This window comes from Falco punctatus, assembly GCF_963210335.1.
Source record: "Falco punctatus genome assembly, chromosome: 3".
NCBI classification, from domain to species: Eukaryota; Metazoa; Chordata; class Aves; order Falconiformes; family Falconidae; genus Falco; species Falco punctatus.
Window position 1 is genome coordinate 89,348,143 of NC_137582.1, and position 25,929 is coordinate 89,374,071.

At 40.5% G+C, this 25,929-nt stretch overlaps 1 protein-coding gene across 1 annotated transcript in view; it reads left to right on the top strand.

The window, feature by feature from the left end:
- LOC308060886 (cadherin-6) overlaps positions 1-25,929 on the top strand; it is a 129,755-nt gene extending 103,826 nt beyond the window's left edge. The window contains exon 12 of the mRNA XM_080380141.1: positions 20-25,929. Coding sequence (XP_080236267.1) covers positions 20-510 — 491 coding nt within the window. The 3' untranslated portion in view covers positions 511-25,929. The remainder of the gene's footprint in view (positions 1-19) is intronic.

Consider the following 25,929-nt stretch of genomic DNA (forward strand, 5'->3'; position numbering starts at 1 on the left):
CTGTTATTTTTGTTTCCAGTTACAGTGGTGCTGTTTGCAGCACTGAGGAGGCAGCGGAAAAAAGAGCCTTTGATTATTTCCAAAGAAGACATCAGAGACAACATTGTCAGTTATAATGATGAAGGTGGCGGAGAGGAAGACACCCAGGCATTTGATATTGGCACGCTGAGGAATCCCGAAGCCATAGACGATAACAAATTACGCAGAGACATTGTGCCAGAAACACTTTTTATGCCACGGCGGACTGCAACAGCACGAGATAACACGGATGTCAGAGATTTCATTAACCAAAGGTTAAAGGAAAATGATACAGATCCAACGGCACCCCCGTATGACTCGTTAGCAACCTACGCGTATGAAGGTAATGGTTCTGTGGCCGAGTCCCTCAGCTCCTTGGAGTCGGTGACTACGGATGGAGATCAGGATTATGATTACCTCAGTGACTGGGGGCCTCGGTTTAAAAAGCTGGCAGATATGTATGGCGCAATGGACAGTGACAAAGACTCTTAATATGTTGCCTTTCTTTTTTTTTTTTCTTTTTTGTTTCCCTTCCTCATTTTTGGAAACAGCATTGAGATATGTGAAGTGGCTATTTATCTCTATTTTTCCACAGCTGTGTGAAAGGGTTCTCTGTTCTACCCATTTAAATTGTAAAATGACTGCAGTCTGTGTGGATCAGCCATCAGAAAACCTTTTCTAGTATCATTTTATGAGCTTCCAAGGGGCAAAATTCTTATTTTTTAGTGCATCCAGTTTACCAAGCCAATCTTACAGGCACAGTCGTAGTGGAGGGGGAAAAAAGATCAGATGGGGAGCAATATTTTTACTTGTTCTGCTTATATTGTAAATTGGAGTATATTACTGTTTAAGCTCACTTGCTCTTTTTACTTGTATTCAGACTATTCAGCTCAGATGACTGCTCTGTTGATTGTGTATTGCACATCCCAATGTAATGAGGTACCCTAGTTTACCCTATGTATTATAGTCAAAAGTAGTGGTGATGGAATGAAGGTTTATTATACAAGTAGAGTAAGTTGAGAAAAAACATCAAACATGCATTTTACTCATGAGGAGGGTAGAAAAGCCTAATGGTTTTTTAAACCTAAGTGTTTTTCTAGAACTCGCCATTACCCCCAGTGCACTGAATCATATTAACACACACATATATATAGTTCATTGACTACTATGTATATATTCTTCTGACCTACCATTGCTGGAGAGATACGTGTGCGTGCATGCGTGTGTGGTTAGCAGCTCCAATACCTAATTCTTAGATGATTTCCCAGTTCTAACCCAGATCTGCCTTGTGATACAGGGTAAGTCATTTAACCCAACTCCAGATTAGATCATGACTTAGAGGAAGGAGCAGATAACTGTTCTTCATACATCTTCGGTCGGCCTCCACCTGCACATCAGTTCAGTGGTGGCCACTGCACTGGGGAGGTGGGAGTCAGGCTTTTCATATCCATCTACTTCTGCCTCTTGTCACACACAGGAAGGGATTAGTAGCAGCCCCAAGGTGACTGCCACACATTGGGGCAACAGGAGCAACTGCAAAGGAGGAAACAGTGTTTTCTTTGTCCTGACCTTCCCTGCCTGGATGCCGAGGGTGGCTTCCTCACTGACTCTGGCCAGTTTTGCTATCTGTAAAGTGAGGAAATAATGCCTACCTCATGAGGATGTCAAACTATATAAGTCATTTGGAAAATGCTCTAGCAATGGAAAATGCTGGCATTCTGCTGGAGAAAGTAATTTCTCGTGCTTTTTGGGTGGTTGTTTTCTTTTTTTTGTTTGTTTTGGTTTTTTTTTTCCTTCCCAGATTCAAGCCCTGAATGCACAAGTAAGCGAGAATCAATTGTCATTCCAGTGGCCTGAAAATTAGGTTTTATAGCTATAACTCATTTTTTAAAATAAACTACTCAGCCAGGTTTGTTAAAGACTTCACCAAAAGGTAAAATTTTAATTACAAGTCTGTGTTTGTGTGTTTATCTGCTTTGCCAAGCTAAGGGGTGGGGGAAGATACCGTAGTCTCAGACCAAAATTATTTTCTTTATAACTTGTACACCACTCAGTATTTCTGTTGGTTTGTCAAATGCATGCAGTTGCTGCTCTTCAAATCCAGCCTCCTAGGAGAGGCTATCTGGAGAAAACCCTAAGGATCTGCCACGGATCATACCCAATTCCAGGAGCTAAAACTTACCCCGTGTCCCAACGTAGGGACACAGCCCATGGCACTGTGCCAAGGAAAGGAGTTTATTTTTAATATACCTCATACATAACTAATCTCACGTATTTCATTTTGAAACGGTATTTAATACTGGAATTACAGGCATGGATCTATTTCCCCCCTCCCCCTCATCCTAAGTGAATCAGTTTGAAAACCAAACAACAGCTCTGATTTACTCTAAAAATAAAAAGAGAAGGGAAAAAAGTTAATAAACAGAAAATTAAAAGGGATTAAAAATTAATCCCTGGAATTCATTACTCCTAGAGAGTTAAATAAAGAGAGCAGTAAGATTCGTAAGTATTAGAGTTTTACAAGCACGACGACATAATTTCAGGTTTGGTGAATGGGCTGATGGCGCGGGGGGTGAGCCAGCCACGCTGCAGCGCCCGGCTGCACCTGGGGAGGACCCTGTGCCATGCGGAGGAGGACACTGCGCGTTTGCAGCTCTAGGGCAAGGCAGCTGATGGCTCACAGGTGCCCAGCATGATAGATTGGGTGGGTTTTCAGAGCAGTGGAGCCCAGAGTTTCAAAGGGTGCAGAGCTCCTGGTCTCCCTGATGGAGGCCTCTCAGAGTGCTTCAGCCCAGCAGTGAGGCGCCCAGCTCCATCGTCGAGGGGAGTTGAGGCTGTTGCACCTGGCACAACGGCAATGGCACGACTAGGCCCTTACTGTGCCCTCCTGAGGGCTCCTCAGTAATTTACAGTGATAAAAGTCTTTGAAAGTCTTGCCCTTCATGGCTTCATTGAAACCAGAGTGTCCAGGAGGCAACAGATCCTGGCTGTAGCACCACAGGAGGGACCATCTGGGTCTCAGACAGGTGGAGAGCAGCAGATGCTCAGCACCACCTGCCACAGGCCCCTCACTTGAGGCTGCTCTCCTCATACAGCCGGCAGAGACAGCGTACCCCTCACGAGGCTCTCGCCAGCGGCTCCCTAACACTGGCCTGTGTCTCACCCTTCACTGCATGGGGCTGCCACAAGCAAATCGCCTCAAGCTCAGCGAGCCCAGCTGGATGCCCAAAGCCAGCCAGTGAACTGGCCCTTCCCCTCCTCAGCCCCGAGGAAACAGATCTGTGTGCAGAGGGGGTGGCAGAGGTGGCTGCAAACCACACATGCCTTGGGCCCTGCGAGCCACCCCGAGCTCACAGGGAAGAGGGAGCCACCGCCAACAGACTTTGCACCCTGAAAGGTCCCGGCCACCCCCCAGGTCAGCTTGCGTTAGCCGCTCCTTGGGGTGGAATAACAAGACAGGAGGATCACTTATCTCCTTGTAACTACTTTCCTATATTTGTACAGTGATTTTGTCTGATTTAATGATTGCTAGTAGTAGTCCAAGCACAAGTTTGGGGATTTTTTTTTTCCTTTTTTTTTTTCTTTTAATTGGAAGTTGTTTTTATCTTGTCCACTGAGTGACACAGTAAATAATAGAGTGGCTACTTGTGCCTGTTGTGTAAATATATTATATATAAAATTATGTTATGTCACCACAGATATGATGCCTGAATAGCGAATGGATTCTTCTAAGAAAATTCAAGGCAAACTTGCATCCAAATTATTGTTTATGCATCTAGGTTGCAAGCTCTATTTTTCCTGAAAATTAGACAGATTTAAATCTCTCACAGCAAGAAGTGTTCAATTCTGTCTTTTCTTCTTGTTTGGCAGTACCGCAAAGTGCAATTTATAAAATCAGTACTGCATATTAAATATTGAAAGTGCCATATTGCAGTGAATACAAAACTTTACAGTAGTATTTCTTTGCACTTTGTTGCATGCCAGCGTGCTAGATGATAGAAGTCAGTATTTAACAATGCTTTCGCACAATGCAAGAATTGTCATGAATAGATAAACAAATGTTAGACTATGGGTTTTGAAGTGGGGCTGTTTTAAGCCTGCTTTTCTTACAACCACACCTATTTGAGAAAAAGAAATTTTGTTAGGAAGTTTAGCTATGCCAGATAGAGAGATGAGCAATGCAGTAGGCTTTAAAGTTGGAAAAGCATCCGATCTAACAGCAGGGTATCTATTAAAAGACACCAAGGAATTCAGTGGAGTTAACATTAAACCGGGACGTCGTTTACATGAGAGATTTTTCCATCCTTACTACTGCAAAACAATAACATCTCTACACTTGAAATAGCTTCTAGTACAGCTATTTCATCCCAGTTCCAAAACAGGCCACTTTATTTTAGAAAAAATGATTATTTTTTTCACTCCAGAAGAATGATTATTTCAGGTTAAAATCAATTCTGTCCAACAGCAGTACCAGTATGGGGAAACACAGCAGCAGATGCCTCCAGTGCAGTTGCACCAGGACAACTCGCTATGTAGACAAGCATTTGGAAGAGCTGAGGCAGAAATTTGCAGCGAGAACAAGTTCTCTCTGAACAAGAGAATTTAAGGGTTTCCACAGGGCTCCACTGACAGTACCACAGGACTGGGATGTGTTTCCAAACCTGACTTAGACAGAGATATATCTAACCATAAGAAAAACAAGTTGTCTGTGTTTTCCAGTTATTACTGATAAAATAATTGCTGGGAAAGATTCTGCATAGAACAACACTCCACTTGTACCTACACTATTATTTTCTAATTTATCCTAAGAAACAGATATATTTTTCTGACATTTTTTATTTTGTTAGTTGTCAGGTCTTAATGCATTTTATGGACAGGTATTTCCTAGCTGTTAAATGTGAATGGGAGAGGCAACCTTACAATGATTCAGTTTTGGAAGTAGCAGGCTACATTACAGGGCACAACATTTCCATTCCTCTGTCACAAGAAAACACAAACAAAACAAAACAAAAACAACAAAAAACCACAAAACCCAACTAACTGAATATCTGCAGTACCATAAAAAGCAGAATGGTCATAAAGAAGTAGAGCAGGGAGAAATGGCTCTGGGAATGTCTGTCTGCACATGTACAGTATGAATAAAAAGGGAAATCCTGGACATTGAAAGCTGGCCATGTTTGAAAACCAGACTTTTCCATGTTGATCAGGGCCAACGCTGCACAGTCACTTCTAATACTTCCAGGTTTCCTACAGCAGCCAGAGGGAGATTTGCATGACTAGGAAGACAGAAATCACGTTTTTCAGAGCAAGCAAATTAAACCCAGGTCATTTCCATGCAGATTTCTAGGAAAGAAAGTCCTTTTGTCATGTTTATTACTAAAATGTGTTAAATTTCTGCAGCAGATCTATCTTGATGGCCTTCTGCAGGGTGAATTACAGAGTGATTCTGAACAGGTAACTCTGAACACCACATTGTTAGCTCTTCCTGTCACCATCTGTTTTAAATCTGTCCATGTTTCCTTTGGCTATAAGTAGTTTCAGAAGACCACTGTCCCAGCTGGATGCTGCCATCCCCTGCCCATTTGTGTTTCAATTAACACGGCAGTCGGAGCTCCCTTGTCAAATGAGAGCTGACCAAATTAAGTCATTACACTACTTCCAATGACTGTGAATGATGTCATAAGTTGTGAAAGGCAGGGGGTTTTTCCAGCCCTTCTAGACCTGTGAAACAGCAGCTGCCTCTAATAAATGTCAAAAATGCAACATTTTTTATTTTCAGTTTAGTCTTCAGAAAGACTTGTTTTCTTAGAGAATGTTTCTGTACTTAAAGAAGAGGAACAAAATCATATTTAATGTCTACAGCTTCATGCATTGCTGCAGAAGTGAGGGAAAAAACCACAGCAGCCAATGCAATGTTTTAATGCCAGACTCTCCTCTCAGTAGTTTTATTTAGACAGAGCTGAAACAATCTTGATCCTGCCCATCACTTTGCAATATTACACTTTTCAGCTCAGACCTGCATTTGTCATACAATAAACACTTACCCAAACAGTTCATAAAATTCAGCAGGAGGTATCTAAAAGCCATGGCTGGGATTACAGGGTGTACAACAGTTAGAGAACTGGGACTTTCAAAGGATAGAAAGTGAATTGCATGGGGGTGGGGGCTAGGTAATCAGTCATATGCAAAGCAGGCCCATGGCACTTAGAAGCCACAAAACTATCATATTATGCATAGAGTTACTGAATTTCAAAGAGCTTTTACAGACAGAACCTGCTCTTTTTTTTTTTTCTGCATGTGTCTTTTGCTTTCTTAAAAAAAAAAAAAAAAAAAAAAAAAAGGAAGGAAAAAAAAAAAAGAGCTGCTAACTTCAAATTTCTCCTTCCACAATGTCGATTTAACAGATAAGGCATAAGTCCAGCCTATAGAGAAATCCTTTCCACTCCCATGGGCTTTTGACCTTTCCTATGAGACTGCACTATATATGTAAATATACCTGGAGACACTTTCTATGAGCTTTTAGTTTTCTATGATCTATTACTTTAGTGTTTATTAAAGAAACAAATGTATAGAACTATTAATCATTCAGGTGAACACAACAAAGAAACAACACTGCAAACACAAAATTGTTCTGAATTTTGACACATAAAACTCTTCAAAATCACTGTACTGTTTTAATTCTGTGATTACTTTCATTGCTTTGAAAAATTAAACTTAAAAGAAAGGCCTTACAATAAATGCTATGTGCATCTTAACTGTGTTACTGAGCAAAATCAATCTGGCAAACTCTTATTGCGATTTGTGATTTTTAAACCCTAAAAATAAATGCTTCTCAATATTGATTTTTTTTTAATTAAAAATACTTCCAAACATAAATTGAAACTGATGCCACCACCTGGGAAGATTTACTTGCTGGCATGCTCCAGCCACACAGTCTCTCACGATGTCATCCCCTGGTTGTGCCAAGGGAGCCTCAGCATCGGATGGATCTGGTCATGGCTCAGCACAGAGGATCGATTGCAGGCGATACAATTTTTGACACCCAAGAGATTTACACCTAGAAGCTTCCCTGTGTTGCAGAGGGACCTATGCTGGAATGATTATCTCTTCTGTAGTGTGGATGGGCAATCTGTTGTGGTCAGATGGCAATCGCGCACTCCTTCCCTTACATCTCCTGTTCACTGTACTGTCTTCTTTGTTGGGGGTGGGGGCAGGGAGAAATGAAATTTAAGGATATAATGAGAAACCAATTTCAACAACAATTTCTCACAGACAGTGAGTTTGCCTTTTTGCAAATTGATTTTTGTAACAAGTTATTTATATGATACTACTTAATAAATTGTTTTTTCTAACTTTTTTTTTTCCTAATTCTCTCTATCTATGTTTTGTATTTATAACACTATCATAAAGATCAGCCTTTGAAAAGATTCTGCAATCACTTTAAGACACAGGGTTAAACTGACTCAGTCTTTCAAATGCCATTGGTTGTGTGTCGGGCTTGCAACGTGCAGTAAGAGCAGTAGGATCACTACTCTGTGATCAGCGAGGCCTCACAGAAGAGTGGTATCACTTCAGAAGGCATCATTTAGTAATGCTTACTATGGGGAGGATATTAGTCTATAATCACAAGCCAAATTTTGACTAGCCAAGGTTTCCCAGGAAGTCAGCAGGAGCTTTCTTGAAGAATCATGTGGAATACCTTCCTTGAAGCATGTAAAGACCATATCATTTATAATAGCACTGTTCAGTTATTTGCCTTTCATTAGATGAGGTCCAAAAAAAAAAAAGACTTAAAGGCTCGATTCAGTTATGGAGAGTGCAAAATGTCATTTGCATTATCTTTCTACATAAGGAGAACAACCTCCAGAGAAAATTATTCATTTTAGCACTTCCTTAATAAAAGATCTGTCTAAATCTCCAGAAAATCCATCATGGTCAAATTTCGTCCTAAATACAAAGACAAAGAAAAGAGTGGGAAAGGTCACAGCAAAGCTGTACTTCATGAAAAGCATTAGAATAAACCAGAAAAAGCAACCAGTTTAACACTGAAACACATTATGTGGTTTGTAAAAGAACAGTGTAACTTTTGTAACTGATGAAAGGAATTAGGTTAAACATCCACCTGCAATCCTTGGTAGACCTTCAGAAGAAAAAGTCTGTATGAATAACCTACGAAATCAGGTGTTTTAGACAATAGTGGATCATAAGACTATAAATACATAAGTGTTTAACAATCTTATTATCTCAACACCAAATCACAGAAACTCAGCACTTCACTGTACATGGAAGACGTAGTTACTTCCCCTCCCCACCCTGCAGTAAGGACACACACCTTGCAGGTGTCACCACAGAGGGGCTGCAGTTACCCCATCTCTTGGCTCTGTTAACTTCTTGCATTAGAGCAGCCCTACAAGATTTCACAAAACCTCAGCTTGAGCTTGTCATCTTCTAAACGAAAGACAGAAGCAGCAGCAGGAATCCTGGCTGTCCACCTGCTGAGAGGTGGTCCAGGCTCTGTAACCCTCCATGTGTACTGAGGCTCTGAGTGCCAGAAGCAGAAGGACTCTACCACTTTTATTTACATGAAAGAAGAATCTGCCGCATTTCTTATCCTCTTATTGGATTTACTATATCAAAGAACACCTCAAAGGCTAGCATTTCAGCCAGAAAACATATTGGATTCTCAGACAATAATTTACCAGGTTTACCTATGTAAAATAACTTCCCCCCCAACAAGCAACTCACAAACCATAAACCCCCCAATATTCATCTTTCAGTAATACTACCAAAGTCATCACAGAGACAAGTTAGCTAGACAAGACATTAAAGCATTTAACCAGTCTGTTGAGTTTCAAGGACAGCTCAAACAAGGGAACCAAAGCAAAAAGCAATACATTTAACTGATGCTTTAATAAATGCATTAAAATTGCAGGAATAATCACACAAGCAGCCAAGTGAATTCAGCGTTAGTCCTTCCAATTTTAATCGCAGATAATGTTACTTCTGATGCTGTAAATGAAACCCAATTTTTTTGGATAAGGTACAGACATGTTTTTTAAAAAGTACATATTCTTATCTAAAGCCTTTGAATCCTTTCCTCTTTCTTGCCAGTACTAGTACATCTTTCTCTGTTTTTAGCACAGTCAGCTGTCTAGCAAATACCCACCCCCTACATTTTCTTTTCTCCAAACTGACCACACCAACAGGTTCTCAGCAGCTGCCTGTGCCTACATCAGATGTCCAAGCATAGCATCTCTGTCTCTCTAATCAGAAAACCTAGTTCCACTTTCTTTATTTCCCACAAATTAGAAAGCAAACATGAGCATTGTCAGAGCCCTCAGTCACTCACTATTTCAGACTTGCTCTAGTACTCTTTATGCATTTTTTAACCTTGGCAAACCATAGAGTGTAAAAAACCATGTATATTTTTACTAATTATGGAGATACCTGTAGCCTGATAGGACCTTATCATGTATCTTACTTTATTTAATAAAAAGATAAAAAACTTATCAGGATCAGGGGAAGAGAGTCAGAAAGACTGTACGCAGGGGGACATACTGACCTGAATTTTCCAAAAAGCTTTGGGGTTCTTCCTCCTTTATAAACCACTCCCCACACACACACAAAAACCCCACAAAACCCAAACTGGGCAAAATCACCTGAACCCCAAGACCTGTATACAGCTTTCCTTGAACCCTCTACTGGAACTTTGCTGGCTGGCTGCTCACGCATGATCTTAATTAATAAACAAATGAATAAATCCCCTCCTGATTACTTTTATATGTTTTTCTAAACATCTGCTTCTACCTACACTGTCAGACAAAGCTGCTGTCTTTACAACTTAGCTAGGGAACGTATTTCTCTATCAGGATGCAATTGTGTATTTCATGTCAATTATCTTAATTAGAAGCAAGCTTAACCCATTTACCAATTACAGCTCCAGCATATTAGAACAAATTCTCAAACCTCCTTTAATAAAATAAAATAAAGCCAAAAATGCCCCCAAAGAACAAACCTAAACTCTGGTAACAAGACATTGACAAGAGGACTGAATAAAAGAGCCCTGGTAAGTGAAACGGTGAGGAAGCTGGTGTAGGGACAGAAGGAGAATGTGCGGGTCTGACTGGCTTAGTCTCTGGCACAGCATTCCCATAAGTCTTCTTACTGGCAGCTTGCAGAGGGTGCCTGTTACTCATTTCACATACTTTTCTCCCTCAAAACCAAAAAACAGAGCTATGTGCACCTTTGTTTTGCCACTGCTGGGAATTTTGATGGCCCAACTTATTTATAGTTGGGCTTATAATATAAAAAAAAAACCCATATTGTGCCAAAAAAACCCACCCCACATTCAGCATTTCATTTTATTGCCCATTAACAATTACTTTGCAAAACCAAAGCCAGGTTTTCTCTGGCTCCTCCTCTCACTAATCGCAGACTTTATCACTTATATTCAGATGGACATGAACCTAATACCTATTGCCAAAGACAGAAAGCCTAAAGGGGTAAAAGGAATCCAGTGACAAGAGGGCCAAGCCACCTGTTACTGCTCCAAATTATGGCTGGCTTAGCCATGTCTCTTCACAAAGCCTTCATTCTTTTACTGACCCATTTTCTGTCACAGTGTCAAATGCATCAAATCTAGAGTTTCCCATACCAGGCATCCCTTATGACTTATCTGTGAAGAAAATAGATTTCAACTCTTCTATTTGGCTTCTCATGCATGCCACCAACTTTTTGAGAGGCACCCACCTTTTATGCGCACACTGGATAGGAGTCTAAGGAGCTATGTGTAGAAATTATTCCACACATTCTACTATCTGCCTGCACAGAGCACATGATGGGCAAAATATTTAGCCCGCAAGGTTATAATATTCTGCTCACCTGCAGCATCTACCAGGTACTGACCCAATTATGAGTGTTTCCCCCTTGCCAAGTTTGCACATTCAGAAATAGTAACTACAATGGTATTTTGTTTTTTTGGTTTTGTTGTTTTCTGGTATTGTCAACATTTTTCTATACAACTTTTACAGTTGTTTTTTAGTAGCAAAGAAAAGTCAAAACTACACTTTGAGATTCACTGTTCTGATATCTCGGTTTTTAATCAACCTGTAATATAATATTGATTACAAATGCCCTGAAGACAGGTACTTGTCTTTAGAGCAAATACTTCATATAGCTCTTTATTGCAGAAAGAGCCTTTCAAATGTTTTGATACCAAATACCCATCTGGCCCATGGGCTCACTAGCTTGAGCAGTCAGAATTATATCATTGATTCTGGCAGGAGTGAAATGGGAGTCCTGAAAGACAATACAAGTTAACTGTTTCATGACCAGCATGAAGCACAGCAGAGGACAGAGAGACTCAGTTTAGATGTTGTTCCTGAGGACTATGAAATAAAACAACTACACATGAACAAAGATCTTTGGCAGGAAGATCATAATATATAAAACATTGTGCCGAGACTTCAGCATTTCATTTTATTGCCCGTTAACAATTACCTTGCAAAACCAGAAAACCTCCTCATTGCATGTCACCTGAGACATCATCAAATCCTCTCAGCTGTCTCCTTTCTCTCTCTCTCAATTCCTCTCCACTGGAAGCCCAGGTCCCTGATGCCAGCAGAGCTTGCTCTGTGCCAGCTCTGGCCACCCCTACTGCGTATCCAGCCTCTAGGCCAACCGGACCAAAGCTCAGCTGCAGACTTTTATTTCATTCAGCTCTTGTTCTCGCATCTTCTTTCTGTTATCCTCTGGATAGCTTACACACATTCATAAACATTTACAATATATAGTAACTATATACATATAAAGCTGTTACACTAATGATTACTCAGTCTTAACACCTTAATCCATCTTGTCTTTTGAAATCCTGCCAGGTACTTAGCCCACACTCTGGTTTACACCTACAGGTGTGAATAGACTATTCACATTTCACTGATGCACACGGTTCTGGGCACTCACTACATACCTTTTACTTGTTGGTAAAGTCCAAAAGACCTTTTCTGTATGTGCAGTCCTGCCAGCACATGAGTTATTTCTGTCATTGCTGGAGCTAGTACTTCAATGAAGTGAGAAACTGCAAACTCCAAAAGAAGTATTTTGATTACTCAAGGTAAAACACTTTCCACTTAGCCTACCTTCCCACTGCTCAATCTCTTTGGGACAGCAAGCAGTGAGTTGGAGGCCACCAGAACTCTTTTAGGCTCCTTAGCAAATAAGGCACATTTTTTATTTGGTGTGAGGCATGTTGAGTACAGGAAAAGAAGACACACATATCATTCCTCCAACACTGAAAGAAAGGCCCAGAAAGTAGTTTTAGAAGCAATTTTTCCAATTAAAACAGTGGCCAGCTAGTGCTCTCTTCCTCCCCCTTCATCCTCAGCACCAGCTGTGGAAAAGACAAGAGTCTGTCTGTGTTTGTCTCACTTAAGGACAAAAGGGGTTGACACTGCAGCAAATGTAAAGAAGTGCTGAGGGTCAACTGGAGAAAAGTTGTTCCTGACAGAACTATAACTTGGACTGTCATAAAGGGTTAGTGGACACATTTACACACCTCCCATAAACCCAAACCATTAATATCGCAGGCACGTAAGAGCTGGTCACAGGGAGCTCAGAAATACAAAGACTGTTCCAAAAAATATGGAGCTGGTTTCTAGAACCTGATGGGGGCTCAAAAACTGACTTTAATTTATATATATATATATATAAAATTATTCAGCCTGTCAGTTCACTGAAACTAAAGGTACCGGTGCATAAATGAAAAAATATGCATAAATCTGGCAAGATTGGTGTCTTATTTTCTTCAAGTCTGGGACACGGATTGAAACTCTAATCAGTCTGAAGTACTATTTGAAAAAAAAAAAACACTTTCACACTTGTGAAGACATGCTGATATGCTGCAGGTATGAGAGTTTATACTTGTGACAAAATTATCACATGTACTGTTAGGTGCTGTCTGTTCTAATCCTCAAAACCAATGCTGCTTTACTGCATTAGACTTCTCATCCATTGGCTGTAGCCACATCAAGTCTTTTGTCATAAAGTCAGAATAAGAATACTTAGGCAAAGTAGCTTTGGAGAGAGCTCTCAAGCACATGAATATACTCCAGGCCAGGGTTCATTAGCACAATTAACGCCATATTCATAAACTTGCTCCATTTGAGGGGATGGCTGCAGCGCTCATTCACTTGAAATTGGCTCAATACAAAAGTGCTGGTGTATCCCTCTGCAGCAAATGACAAAAGGATGGCCTGTTTGATTTCCAATACCCTCCTTTGCTGCTAATGGGTTTGCACCTGTAGAAGGATGCTTGTCTAGTCAGATGTTGCTTGCCATGTCCCGGTTTTATGGAGTTAAATATAATTACTACACAGCAGAACAAAGCTAAGTTGCACTGGGCTGCACAATTTAAATGAATAAATGACACTTTGGCGTATATTGGTTGCAAAAGGTCTTCGAGTTAGTTTGTTTAGAAGAGAAAAAAAAGGGGAAGAAAATGAGGTCTCTAGTCTCTTGTTACAGTATGTGGATAGACCGCTGCATCTGTGCAGAGTGACAGAGCAAGCCAAGGAATAATTTACCAGGCTATTAAAGAGGGAAAAATAATAATGTTGCCAAACATTGAATGTTACTGAAACATTTATTGCTCCATCATACAAGCTGTTCTGTACCTGAACAGCCTAAAACTCACACACATGTATGTGTTTACACAAGCAGGTTTTTTCTGCGTTACAGATGATAAAGACTCAATAATCACTTTTTTCAAAAAAGTATTTTTGTCAAGGAAAACAAAAAAGTCAAATGTCTTGTGTTTTCTCTTATTTACTTCTATATATACTAGAAGAAATGAGTCTGTCAGGCATAAAGACACACTTTGTGATTGAAATTTGTTGATAATTCTATGGAGAATTAGTATGTATTTGTATTTTGAGCTTCCTTGGCCCTGGCGGAGTTGAAAGACTTGATTCTTAATTTACAATATTTATTTATTTTAAAAATAATTTTAGTTACTCTGAAAGAAAAAATTCATCAGGGGAGCACTATCTGTCTTTTTAACTAGAATGGCACAACTATTATCTTTATAATGTGGTGCCTATTCTACTTAAGGCTTGAGTTACAATAAGCACAATGTTCCTTCAAATTCTTCCATCTAAAAGAAACGTTATTTTCTTCATTCAGGCCTCTCAAACTGAAAAAAAAGGGTGAGGGGACAGATACAGCTCTTTGCAGTACTGCTTAGATGTGCAGGTTAATCATAAAGTGCAGTGCTGTTTTTAAATGTTTCAAAATGTAAAATAGAGGTGCATTCAGACCTGCCTCATAAATGGACCATTCTAGTTAAAACTTTGAGAAATTAATTCCTGGCTCTGCTTCTTTTTACTGAGCAAGAAAACATAGTGGCCTTCTGGGGCAAGATCTTTAAAGATTTTTGATGAGATTTATGTGGCAGAAAGAGCTCTCAGAGACAAATCGATATAACTAAGTACAGCGCTCTCATACAATCACGCTGATCAGGAAAACCGGCTGCATCATCAGAGGGCTGTCATTTTCTCACTTGCATTGTGTGAGATTGCCTATGGTTTCGCACAACACTGAAACCAAACCCTCCACTTGACAGCAGCCAGTGACAATAGGGGGTTCACGGCAAAGGAGCTGCATCTTCTCGAGCCTGTGGGTTGCTATACACATTTCCTTTTCTGACAGACTGAAGATTCCCATTCCCTTGCACTGCAATGCCAGTGCAGACACATTCTCAGATTGCAGCTGTCCCTCTGTTAATCTTTGTATACAAATAAAGGGCCAGAGATTGCAAAAAGTATATTCTTGCACCTTACATACTTCCAGCCTGTTTGTTTATTTGTGGATATTTTTGATCAGTCTGTTTGCAAAGAATGGAAAGACAATGCCTCATCTTGAACTGCTAAGAAAGATGTGTTTGATCATTATTTCTTCACTTTCTCATCACCAGGTTAACTGATTCCATGGTGTCTTTTTGCTTGGCTCTTTCTACTTCATGTTAATTCCCGCTGTATGGCCCCTCGACATCAGTCTGGTTTTGTTTTGCTGCTGTTAGGCATTTTCAGGTTGGTACTGCTGAGGTAAGTTGGTACTACTGGTAAGGGCAGAGCTCTGCTGCTCTCAGCGCTGCACAGAGAAAGTGGCAGTTCTCTCCCCAGCAAACTTACCAAGAACAGGTAGCAGATTACTGAAGGTATTCATGGGTAAACCTGCAAAATCAGGAAATTAAGGATTAGGAACTCAGCCTGCCTAATCACTTCCAAAAATCCCATCAGACATCTGCATGCAGGTCTATCTGCTTAAATATAACTGCAAATTTGGCCTGGCCTTTCTTAAATGGAAAACATCCAAAACACGACATGCACGCCGAGTCTACTCTGGAGTTTTCATTGAGGAGCACAGACTGACTACTTGTTCAAATGCACGCACCAGATTCAGGTATTTACCACAAATTACGCAGAACCCGTGAAGGTCTGGGCAGTTTGTAAATAAGATACGCACCAACAAGAAGTTAAAGAAATGGGAATACAAAATCCTACTTGAAAAAAAAAAAAAAAAAAGAGGGCTACAGATTTATTTCTTTTTCACAACTGCACCAGCTGGCTTAGCAATACAATAAGTTTGCTGCTGACGGACATTAAAAGCACAAAATACTGTGATAAAAGAGAGAATATTACACAGTATTTTTGTGGAAATGTTCCTCAGCATTTTAAGGTCAGTTCTGCTACTTCACTATTACTCTTAAACACATGAGAAAAAGATCACACATAAAATTAGTCAAAATGCAAAATCGTACCGGTAATATAAAGAGATGGGGAGTATAAAAATGAGCGAAAGAATAAAAAAGAAAGGAACTGAAAAGAGAAACACAGGGGAAAAGAGAAACTTCAGAAAAATGAGCATAGCCTGTAAACATCTTCAAAGCAACCATATAAACGAAGAAAGGAAATTACGCCACATCTTAGAAGAAAACAGAAAAAAGAAGTAATGTCCATAAACAAAGGAAGGAAAAGTTTAGGCTAAACATGAGGAAAAACCTAAAGGTAATTAGGCTACTGAAAAATTCAAAGGTAGCTGAGGTGCAATTAATCCATGTATTTAAGAACAATGGACCAAGAATAACATGGGGAAGAGAGCAGATCTGTAAAATTTAAGTTCTGAGAGGAAACAAAGAAGAAAGTCTCCCCTGGTACCCCATCTATGATTTTTCTCCACAATGGTCTGATCAACTACAGATTGGCACAGTGTTCAAATTGTATGGCTTGCAACATACCTGTTTTCTCATTACACCTGCTTGTTCATAATTTTTTTTTCTTTTATGACAGCTGACATCAGTACTGTTCTTTTCTTTTTTTAAAATCTTATTTGGCTTCTCATCAGTTATACTTCAGTCACCACATCTCCTCAGCTCATCATTTTGTTCCCTTTCCATCCAGCTCCTTCAATCAGGATATAGATACAGATGCTTCTTTTGCAATGAGCACTGATTTGACTGCATGTTCCTTCAATTGCATTTGCCTCAAGCATTTTGAATTCTCTCTTGATCCAAGAAAGCCTGTAGGCATTCAGGTGTAAGTGGCGACTGTTAAAAGCTCTGCAAATGGATGACCCTTGTTCAACATGGAGCTGGTTTTCAATGGGTCTTTTCTTTCAAGAGACATCTGTGTTTCACTAAGTGCATTATGATTTAGTACACAGCATAGATGTGGTTTTATCAGCAGTATGCCCTTGATATTTTGACAAACTGTAAATCCACGCTTTCAAAGTCTCAGTTACTCGCATTCTGAAAGGTTTCTTTTCAAGGTTCAACTTTCAGCTCAATATAGACACTTATTAAAGTAAAGGGAAGGACCCTATCAACACAGATGAGTTTTGAATGAGACCTTATACTTCTATTCAATCTTAAGTAGCCCAGAACATAAATTTGCCATTTGGATCCTTTACCATGCAGTCAGTACAATAGCTTCCACTTCTGCTATCACAGATAATTCAACAGTCTGGTTTAAGTCCTCACACAACTCTCCATAACTTTGTACGCAAGTGCTCAAAGACCTGGAACTGACTTACATTTCCAATAATATAAGTGCTATTTTCTGCTTTTGCAGATGGGTAGCTCAGTCAGTTAAAAAGGAGTTGGGCACCTACATAACCTTGATGACCAATTCCAAAAGGACTTCTGCAGTGTCCCAGTAGCCCTTAAGCTTTTCCTGGAAAAAGCACTTGAACTTGAGCTTCCCAGTGTGTGGCTGTAATGCAGGGAAAGCTGGATGGAGCCAGTACAGATGCAAGGGCAGGGTGGTGTAGCAGTAAAGAGCTCAGGCCAGCGCAGGGACAATGACAGGAGGCAAAAGGGAGAGAAAGCAAAGACAAAGTTCATAGTCCCTTAACATTTTTCTCCTCATTTTGCCATTCTAAACTTGCCCTTGCTGGTGTTAATTAACAGCTATGCATGCCAGTGCTAGAGGAACAAAGCAGACTGCAGTTTTTACCCCTCTCTCACGTTTTCCATAGCAGTGACTGGACCTTGGGATATAACCTCTGTAAATGCTCTCTCATTACTTCCTACTAATTAGACTAATTTCATTTATGAGGTATATTATCTGGGGTTTTTATATGGTTTAACACATTAAAAAATAAAGCTTCTTGACATTTGAAAATACTCTCACTTTGGAAAAACTGTCACTCCTCACATTTGCACTGAAGGCGATGGTTGAAGGAGTCATCTGGGGATAAAGAAGCATCCTCCTTACAGCAATGGCCATGTGAAGTGTTAAGTAGGCTATGCCATGCTGGCTCAATTTCAGCACTTACATCTTATTAGAGCTACATGCCACAAATGTTTAAAGAGTAGATTCAACTCCTCTAACTATGTGCATTAGACTAATCAGAAAGATAAAAGAGGTGTCACCCTTCAGTTCTCAGGCAAGACTGGGTGACTCATCCTGCCTAAGCCATGAACTAGTCTCTGGAGGCATTGATTTCTCTTTTGACTTATCACAGCAGGGGCCTAGGGACCCATAGCTATGACTTCAGTGTCTACTATTTGGTAGGATGTGTTTCAGCCTTAAGAGTTTAGTACGGCACACTGCCAGGTGTTCTTGAGCTTGGGGTATTTTATTTTTCCATAGTTGACACTTGCTGCAAGTTCTAATTTCAAACATGGTCCTTAAAAGCCTGTTGTGCCAGCCTATGCTTCCCTCCACCACTCTGCATGCTTACATGCAAGCAAGCTGGAGACAAACGTTAGTGAAAATTCATCCTAGATTAGCAGAAGCCAAATCAGCACACTTCCTCCACTCCACTAAGGTAATTGAAATAGAGGCTATTCTGCAGAGCAGGTATGTTCACAGCTTGCTGGTATTCACCTTCAGGAAAATAACAGCCTTTAGTCTTTTCTTCACTATCTCCTCCTTGGAAATGTGAGTGGGATCAAGGAGGATTAAACTTCTGAAAGTGCCGTGCCAGAAAAGGAGCTTCTTATCTATGTTCACTGGAACGTCTTCTGATGGGGTGTCTCCTCCAGACTTGCCTTCTCTACATATGCCTACTTGTACGGAAAAATTGCTGAACAAAAGAAACTGAGTTAAGGTGAACATCTTGAGTTGTATTACAAGTTTTAAGACAGAAGGATGTGATCTATTCTGAAAGTCCCTGATGATTTATTTAGTGGGCATATTTTTACATTGTTTCCTTTAACATCAGAGAAAAGGTGCCTTTGGAGAGGGACGGCTTTTATCTCATCTCCTTTCAAATCACACCACAGATCTCAAAAGAAAGGCTATGCCATGTCAGAATTTAAAACATTCACCTTATGGTTTCACCCAAAGTAGAAGAAATATGTGCCACCAAGTTTTAAATGATTGCTTATGCTGCCAATCAGTCAGATTATCAACTGAATTATATAAGTTCCCACTGTTTCCCTGCAAGTGATGAAGCTGAATCTTTTTTAAACCAGAAAAGGATCTGGCCCTTAAGTTTCAGCATCATCTGAAGCCGAAGTAATTTTATGCACTTGAATAATTTATCATCATAACCTATTTTTCATTAATTTGACTACGCTCTCGTTCCTCTCGGGCTTGGTACTTACAATGTAGCTCTACTGCGAAAAATAACGATGTGAAATTAGCACTTTCTTACTCAGCAGAACCCTTTCCTGTGTGAAGTCAGAAAGAGTGTTGCTTAACTTACCACTGAAAGTACTAAAATCTTTATTTTTCCACCCTGCAGAACTAATACACAGCTGAGGGGAAGCAAACAGGACAGGATTTTGGGCTTGTGTATTTACGGGACTATTAACCAAACCCCAGGGTCACCTGGGCAGCCTGTGTGTCTCTGGACTGTGACCACCACCACGCTCCTGCTGCTTGCAGCGGAGAGCTGTATGTACAAGCAGAGCTTGCAAAGCTGGTGGTGCTGATAACACGCAAGTCAAAACAATGTGAGTTGCCAATTCTAACATGCTCAACTCAACAGTCATGTGCTTAAAACTAATCTTAGGCATAAGCATTGCAGGATCAGGTCCACTACAAGTCTAGGGACTAAAGAGCAAATGAGGCGAGGCTATTTGTTGATTTGCTGCAAAACAGCTCAGGTGTCAACCCTTCTGCACCAATCCTGAGGGATTCACTTAGCTAAAACAGATTGTGGAATCAGACTGGGGGTCTAAAATCAAATAAGATTTGGGGACAACTTCTTACACTGTAAGAGAGAAGCAGCTCTTTCAGAGACAGATAAAGTAACATTGGTGTAAGATCTCCTGTGGAAGACAATCAGTTTGAGGCAATACTCCCTCCAGTGTATTCAAATTAGTATCTTTTTTTCTACCTTTCAAGATAAGTAATTTCTAAAAATTCGCACTACAAATTCAGGGTTAGTTTCCCCCAAGAAAGTACATACAATACGTAATAAACCCAGGAATTTTCAAAACAGCTTTCAATTTCCCTTTACCAAAAGACATTATTTATTACCAGAATGTTCTTCAAGTTCAGACAGTCTTTAATAAGTGACTAAATCTGAAGTCACTTTGTCTGTCAAAAGGTAAAGGGCAAAGGAGTTAAGGGCAGCTGGGTCATCAGAAGTCGTTCTCTTTGGACCCGATGTAGTAAAAATTATCCTGTCTTTCAAACAACTGAAGTCCCAAAAGGCCACAAATCCTAGCTTTTCAACAGGCCAACCTACTCAACGCAAAGGTCAGTATCATTAAACGGTATAAACAAACCAATCCTATAGCCAGGAATGACAGACCTGCCTAGGAGCCGAAGGAGTCACGCAGCTGTCTCTCTGGGCCGCCTTCACTCCCACACTTGCAAAGTCTCAAACTTCTTTACACACACACATATTCTTATCTGTTTAACTCCGCACACACATTTGCATACGTATGTCTGTACAATGCATGAATGAATGTGTGGTACCAGGCAAATACTCCCTCAAGACATGGGAAGCTGTGAGATAAGCCATTACCGAACAGTATGGAAGCAACAGCTGATTGAACTTAGCTCTTCTGCACGTGCACTGTCCTCTGGACCTCTAGTCTTCCTCCTCACCGGCTCACGGGAAACACTATTTCAGTCAGAGATTAGCCACAGCGTGTGACAAGACAGTTTGTGAGAAGAGAGGGGCTGCTTCTGCCTTCTGCTCTCACTCCCATCTCAGTGATTTCTGCCAGTCAAGACTGGGCTAAACCCCACGTTTATTCCTGCGCTCGCCTTCTTACCAGCTGAAAACACACTGGATGCACACCTGCTAGCTTGGCGCGGCACCGGCACCCAACGCTCCCAGCCTGGGGGCTGTGCCTCAGCACATGGCGAGTGCTCCTGCCCTGCCTCCACCTCCCGTAACTGCCACGGCGGCTGGCTGCTGCTAATCCTCCTGCAGGAGCAAGTACACATGGCAGCAGGAGACTGAGGGGCCGCTCTTCTCCTTTAGCGGCCTTAACCCATAGCTCCCTCTACTCATCTGTGGCCATTATGGGAAGGCAGAGTCTCCTCAACTTTTCAAGGAACCAAGGAAATTGCTTAGGCAACCTCAAAATCAAGTACTTTGCACAAATGACAGCACAGCTGTTTGTGTGCTTATTTCCTTTTGTAACCATGCTGGAAGTGTATTATATGTGCTTAGAGCCATCCTAACCTCTAATGGATGTACTGAGGATATGATCGGACTTAAAAAAACCCAGCCATTAACGCTTGGCCGTGCATCCAGAACAGAGACCTGCCTTGTCCTGTGTGTGTACAGCAGAGCCAATGCCAGCTCTGCCACAGCACAACGACGCGGATTGTTACAACCCGAGTGACGCTTGTCACACACACCGTTGTGATGTGCTGAGTGGTAGACCCTGGAGCTATGAGCCTGAGCTGCCACAGCAGGAGCTCAACAGCAAAGCCAGGCAAACATGAACATGCTGGCTGAAGAGAGAGACTCCTACCATGCAGCACCAGCCACTTGAATTTTCTTTCACTTTTTAAAATTACTTTTACAAGCTTTCAGTATGAAAGAAATTACGTAAAACCGCATTCTAGTCTGCTGGGCATGAAATTTAAAATGCCCACATTAATGCAGAAATAAAACAACTAGTATATCTAAAGCTAAATGCTATGCAGGATGAAGAGAGGATAAATCTTAGCTGGGATTTGACAGACTCGGGTTTTATTCTCATTTCTACCCTTGACCTGTTTGGTGACTGAGTAATTTGTTGTTTGCTTTCTATTTCTTTCTGGGTCAGGGACTCACCTTTCATTTGGTGTTCATAGTGGCTGGCATAAATCTGGATGCTACTACAATACAAGCAATATTTAAATACCTGTGAAACCAACAATAACACAGAGGAGACCTTTTTTCTTGGTAAAAAATTTTCATGTTGCAATGAGTGAATTTTTCAGATGTTTCATAAATAAATAAATACACATATATATATGAATTACCCCAAACACATGTATTCAAATATGTTCCTAATTAAAATCTAGATGCCTATTAAAGCTTTGCTAGATTATTTCCCACCTCTGTTATCTTAAGATATTAAAAGTTTATTGCCTCACTTCTAAGAAAAAGTATTGATTTGCTGTATCATATCCTTAAGATTTGCACTCTGGCTTTGCATAAAACTCCACTTTTAATGCATTTTTAAAAAGCCATCATTATTCCAAGCACATGGCACAGAATTGTATTTACATTACAATGAAACCCCATATTTTTCAATATGTGTTTGCAAGTGGTTAACGTGTCTTTCCATCTCAACCAGCCTGCTTCTCAGCAGTCAATGTTGACACAGGTCTTTTTCTAGTGGTTTCAGTAACACTTCTGCCTTTTCTTACTTCTCTCCCCTTACCATTTAGAAGCTGCCAGCTGAAACACATGCCAATCCAATTGCACGAATTCACAACATAAACAGCAAAAAGTACATCACTACATGCCTAAAGACTTCACAATCTCTCTTAAAATGTCCAACAGAATCCCCCCAAAATTGAACTGAAAAGATTTGATATTTTATTTGCATGGCTGTGCAGTAAGGCTTTCGTTATTGCTGTTGGCACTTGATTTCTGATACAAATGCGGAGTTATGACTTGCAAGGGCAAAGAGTTCAAGGTCATTTATTTTCTTTTTTCACAGTGGGCAAGGAATTGATTCCATATCTTACTGACCAAAAGTAAAGATCAGGGAACTTTGAAATAGGAGACAGTAGCACTACAGACCACATCACAAACCAAAGAAACAATGAAACATTGAAAAATGAGGAAAGCATTGAAAGCAATGGGGGCAAAAGACATCAGAAGTCTTGAAAACCAGTTGCTGGGTAAAGCCATCAAGTACTCTGGAAGTTTTGAGGGCTTACAAGGTTGGCAGTGTCCCACCAGTTTTGGATGTCTGGCTAAGCCCTGATTCAAAAAACAGCAAGCAATAACACATAGATTGCTGTTGATTGTTAGTGTACAGGATATTGGTTGTACATATCCTACTGAGACAGGATATTGGTTGTAAAATCTGACACATTCTGACAGGTGGAAAACGTATTTTAAATATTTTGCTTGGTTTTTTTGGAAGAAGGAAGAAGACAACAGTACTGAGTGACAGGAATTTTAAATATCAAAGATTAAACCAGGATTTTTTCTTATTTTTTCCTTTGGATGGCATTTGTTTTTTCTTAATGATGACAAAGCTGAAAGATTCTGTGTGTATTTGACAGTGTTTCTCATCACAAGAACAGAAGGTAAGAGCAGCAATTTTGGATTACTTGTCCAATGAGGTAATTTTAAATTGTCTAAGATAAAGATTATTAATTTTTTCTTTTTCTAAATATAAAAATAAATTTATAATTCGGTATTGAATAACATCAGCATTTTAAAGTGTTGCTGGATTGGGAGATGGCTGCTTTTTGTTTGCCAGTTCAAGTGTCCCTCTGGAAACAGAGCTGCAATATTTGAATTGTAATTCTAGTTGGCAGCAGAAACTGGTCACCATGTCAGAACTGTTCTGACACAGTAAATGGCTGAAGTAATGACAGGAGAAAATCTTCAGGGAAGTAAATTTTTTTTTTTTTTAATTTTAGAAATGTTGGCTCAGCTTGCATCAGTGGGGTCCCATGAGTTCCCATGACCACCATCCCCATCTTTAAATAAAGCAAAAAGCTACCTCCAGTGACAAACACTCGCCCATCACTGCTGCATCACTTCTGGACCGCCGAGGTATGAGCTGCTTCTGCCACCAGTAAAAGTTCACAATTTGTCAGCTCGAGTCTGTCCTTTGCTGATGGATTACTTTTGAAATGTCTGCTGTAAGTGGATGGTTTTATTTATTTACTTACTTTTTCTAAAAAGGCGTATAAGCAACACACTGTTTGGGCTCTGGCTTCTCATAGCAGAGCCTCCAATTTTAGTGATCATCTCAATCATCGTTTTCCAAGACTACGCAGGAAAAAGGGATGAGGGTGACAGTGCCCAGTCTGCATGGCCAAGTTCTCTTTTTCTGCCTCAAAGACACTCTCAGGCACAGGTAGAGAAATGTAGTAGGCTTTCAAAGAAAAGATACTTAATCCACAAACTAAGGCATCCACTGGATGAGGATCATTGCCCTAACACAGACCTCCTGAGGCCTGGACCCAAGTGACAATTTCATCCTCGTTTTCATCGCTCGGCAATAGAAGAAATAGTCTCTTACTCCCTCCACACAGGTGCTGTGAAGAGCAACAGAATCACGCTTGAGGCATTCAGGTATGACTGTTAAGTCACAGGTATACCGTTTATACCCTTACACATGACAGATTTGGGAATCCTTTTGAGGAATGAAGTGAGGATTTAGATAAATTTACCTAGTTAGTGAGGTTTTTGGTGAAATTTGGTGCTCCCTTTGTTACCTGTAGCAAACAGGGGAAGAAAAGGGCCTCCAAGGTAAACATGCTCCCTGATGGATGGGGAAATCTGAGTGGCTGGAGCATGTAGCCTATTTCATCTTAGGACCCCAGAAAGAATCTGTGAAATTTGATGGTACCTAAAAAAACAGGCATGGAAACAAAAAATCCAGGACAGCTGGAGAAAAGTCACTTTCTTCTTTGTCTTTGAGCAGTCCTTGTCTTTTAACTTTTTTAAGAACACAGGAGATATTTCCTTTAATTTCTCTTCACAGACTCAGCCCACCTGTTCTGGCCAGTGCACTCAGCTCAGCTGAGGGGGCAGCCCCTGACTGCACTGCTGTTGTGACTCCCTGGCAGATCTTCCAGGATGCTGATGCCACCCAGTGCCCTCCAGTCAGCAATGATGCCTTCCCTCTGCTCGTGACCTTCCAGGTCAAAAACGCACCTACAAGCAGAAAGCACAGACACAATAGCCTAGGATGGTTTTCTTGTCTGCAGGCTTTGGACAGTTGCTCTTGCTGAGCAATTCACTGCAACAGCCATGAGGTAGTCTACCATGAAGAGAAAAAAATGAGGAAAACAAAATGAGACCAGTGCAAAGCCACTGACCCTTCTACAGACAGAGAATGGCTTTAGAATGGGAATCCAAAGAAATGAGATGTGATGGATGGTCTTGCCTAACATTTCATCGCTAGGTAGTCTTAGTATGTCCATGAACATGAACAATTTGCTAAGAAACACACCATCTGTAACTCAAGCTGGGAACACAAACCACATCAGAATATGAGGGGAAAAAAGTCATTAAATGCTTTAAAAAGGCCATTCTCACCAAAATAAAAATTGCCACCCTGCCTATAATTTGAAGTGACCAGCACACCTCCAGATTTGCAATCCACTTTAATGAGCATCTTCATACAAATTGTCTTCAAAATAACAAGGGGTTAACCTAATTTTCAGCAGTAGATGGTCTAATGAGCAACTCTGCAATAAGAATAAATGCTACTGAGGTGTGTCCATTAAAGATCCGATTCCCTGTTCTGCCTACCATATCGTTATGGCATTATTATTTTTTTTTGTTAGTCTAATAAGTAAATGTAAGTTCATTATCCAGCCACCGGTTTATTTTGCAGCTGCTTTCCAGGTTATTCACTGTATTTGCTTAACTATGAATGGAAGTACAGAGAGCAGAACCCAGAATGCCCGTCCTCTGGCAGCATGGTGTACTGGCCAAGAATAATTACCAGCACCCAATGATGAGACATATCATATTTCATTTCTGAGCCTATTCACACGAAGATGTCAGTCATTCCAAGCGCTAAACATTTAGGCCTGCAGGCAACAGAAGACAGTAGAACACCCTTCAACTGCAAGTTTTCACTACACTTGAAGAAACAAAACAGGAACCACTTTCTGGTTATTACTCCCCATTTAGGCAAAACTATTTCAAATGCTCAACGACAAATATATAACCCAGGGTGGGGTGGGAAGGGGGAGAAGCAGGGTGGGATGTATGGGTCACAGAAATCTCTACTGCAATACCATCCCAATC